Genomic DNA, 2498 nt, shown 5'->3' with positions numbered 1-2498 from the left:
TACGAACATTTTATTAAATTTTTTATAGCATTTGACTAACCATTGACTTTAGCCCGAAAGCCTGAAGTGGTGAATTACCATTTTTAGTCTATTAATGGTAAAAGATTGTGACTTCTGTTCCTCGCGTATTGATACAAAGTGGTATCAGGTTGAGTCGTCTACTACGAGTGGACATCTGATGCCCAATACGTCCACAGTTCTTTACTTTTTACTTTTATTAATTATCCTAAGATAAAATGAACAAGGTCATGATTTCCATTTCCGAGGAGACTTAAAGGGACGTGGGGCTTTCGAATTAGGGTTTAGTTGTATATATAAACACAAAACTCCAAATTATGGTCATTAGAGGAATGATGCAATACTATTGCAAAATTGTACTGCGTAGCATACTTTAGACGTTATAAGCAAAAACTGAGCAATTTTATTTCTGCCAATGCTGTCCAGTAAAGGGCATACAGTGTCATGAAATCCTAACCATTGTATATTGCAAAAGGCTTATACAAACCTGACCTTTTCGGCAACATATTACTCGACGTCGTGTACCACAGTGCGGATGTAATAGATCGGAAGGGGTTTGAAGTTAGTAACATAAAAATTCAATACTTAATATTTAATTATATCTTTCTCCTACAACGCAATTGGCATTTTGTAATAAGGCGTAATAGTCATATTATTTCATTGGAGCAGCAGATGGGTTACAACAATTTTGATTGAAGAAGGCAATCACCTGCAACCAAAGGAAAATTGTGCACCCCTCATAAACTATTTGAAATATTCGTTAAGTTGTGGGAAGAGAGTCATTACCAGTTTGATCCTCTACAACTTACCACTAACACCGCTGCAGGATCTCAATTATCAGCGGAAGTGAATGAAGTTAATCATCAAGAACTTCTCATGAAAAATCACCCAACCAGGTTTTAATGGCAATGACGTAGGATGAGACTACTGATAAATATTAAATTTATTCTGTTGATGCTCTCTCTCTTGATTACATAAATACGCAAGGTCTGTGAGAGTACATCAAGAGAGATATTACACCCTGAGAACCTGTGATAATTATTAGCCAAGAAAGAGTGGTGGTCGTAATGGGAAGAACAGCGATCAGATAAGGCTGAATGGATAAATGTGGTCGCTGCCTGAGTAGCCGACGTTGTAGTGTGAGGTGAAGTGTTTGACGTGGGAAAAGGGAGACAAATTATTACTAGTAAATTAATTTGACGGGTTTTGGAATACTAAGTATAATCTATAAAAATTGATTTCTAAACGCTCAAGACAAATATGGAGGAAAATTAAGAGTTATATAATAGACTAAATATTTTCACTTATGACTCCATTTCAGCCAACCGCACCAATGTGTTTAATAGGCGTTTGAAGAAAGCAGGAGGGGACATTGGGTCGGGCAAAGTACATCCGTGGACCACGCGCAACGATGACAGTGATAAGATTCAGGTCAGTCTTCTACATACTTTAGGCTGATTCATTTGAAAAGGGGGTCACGTTCTAAAAACCTGGACACTGATGGATATAAATTTTTGAAAAAATTAATAAAGAATTAATGCAGTAGAAACTATAATATGTAGAGGAAATTACTGCGTTTAAATAATCAGGAGCGAAATGGCCTCATAGAGTCTATTGAGATTCAACAGCTACGAAATCACCAACAACTTCATAAACCAGGAGAAGTCACTAAAAAACTAGATTGCAATGGACTTAGTTGACCAATAGACAACGAATCGGCTTGCCCTCAAATTGCTTTAAATAATTGCGATTATTCCGTCCTTAAAGAGGCAGCCACGAAACTGGGTTCTTAAATGCGAATAAATAGTGATGTGCCAGATACAGTGTATTATAAAGTTTCGAAGCTCATTAAAAGTATTAACCGTACTTCTCCGTTGGAAAAAAAGGTGCCTAAATACAATATAGTTTTCCTTTTTTGTGGAAGTCGAGGTGTATGCGAATTTTGTGTCACTTTGCTCAAATCAATCACTGTAACAATAATGAGTTTTTTCTCTAAGGAAGACCAGTAAAAATATGCTGCATAAAAAAGATAAGCCGCTGAAAACTTCATAAGATGCTTTCAACCACTTTAGTATAGCTACTTATTTTTTTGCACAGTTTGAGGTCAATAATTAATTTAGGAGAGTCAAATAGTACATGCTTTTTAACGCTTTGCTCAAAAAAAAAACATTCGCCCAATTCCAAACCAACTGTATCCCTAACCAAGACTAATGATAACAATACATTGGCCTGGTCTGAAATTAACTAAAAACCCCTTAAATTACATCATCCACAAAGGAGCCAAAGTGGGTAATGTATTGCCGTTTAAATGTAAAATTTAAGTAATAAATTTGTACTACAACACAATTTGTATTTAAAGGCACCAATGGACAACCTGGCATTTTAACATTGATTTGAAGCATAGAAATAAAACCTCGAAATTATTATAACTACCACAATTTTCCGTAACAAAAGCGACATATGATAAAAACTCTAAGTTA

At 35.5% G+C, this 2498-nt stretch overlaps 1 protein-coding gene across 1 annotated transcript in view; it reads right to left on the bottom strand. All coding sequences in view use genetic code 11, as the record gives it.

The window, feature by feature from the left end:
- Positions 1–2064: 2064 nt before the first annotated feature.
- The window catches only part of EGR_00943 (hypothetical protein), a gene marked incomplete at both ends in the record, with an annotated part of 3453 nt that continues 3019 nt past the window's right edge, over positions 2065–2498 (bottom strand). Inside the window, 2 exons of the mRNA XM_024490192.1 lie at positions 2065–2215; positions 2406–2490. Of these exons, the coding sequence (XP_024355595.1) occupies positions 2065–2215; positions 2406–2490 (236 nt within the window). The remainder of the gene's footprint in view (positions 2216–2405; positions 2491–2498) is intronic.

This window comes from Echinococcus granulosus, assembly GCF_000524195.1.
Source record: "Echinococcus granulosus chromosome Unknown EG_S00003, whole genome shotgun sequence".
Taxonomy (NCBI): Eukaryota; Metazoa; Platyhelminthes; class Cestoda; order Cyclophyllidea; family Taeniidae; genus Echinococcus; species Echinococcus granulosus.
The sequence above is the reverse complement of the archived record's forward strand: the minus strand, read 5'-3'. Positions and strand labels throughout refer to the sequence as shown.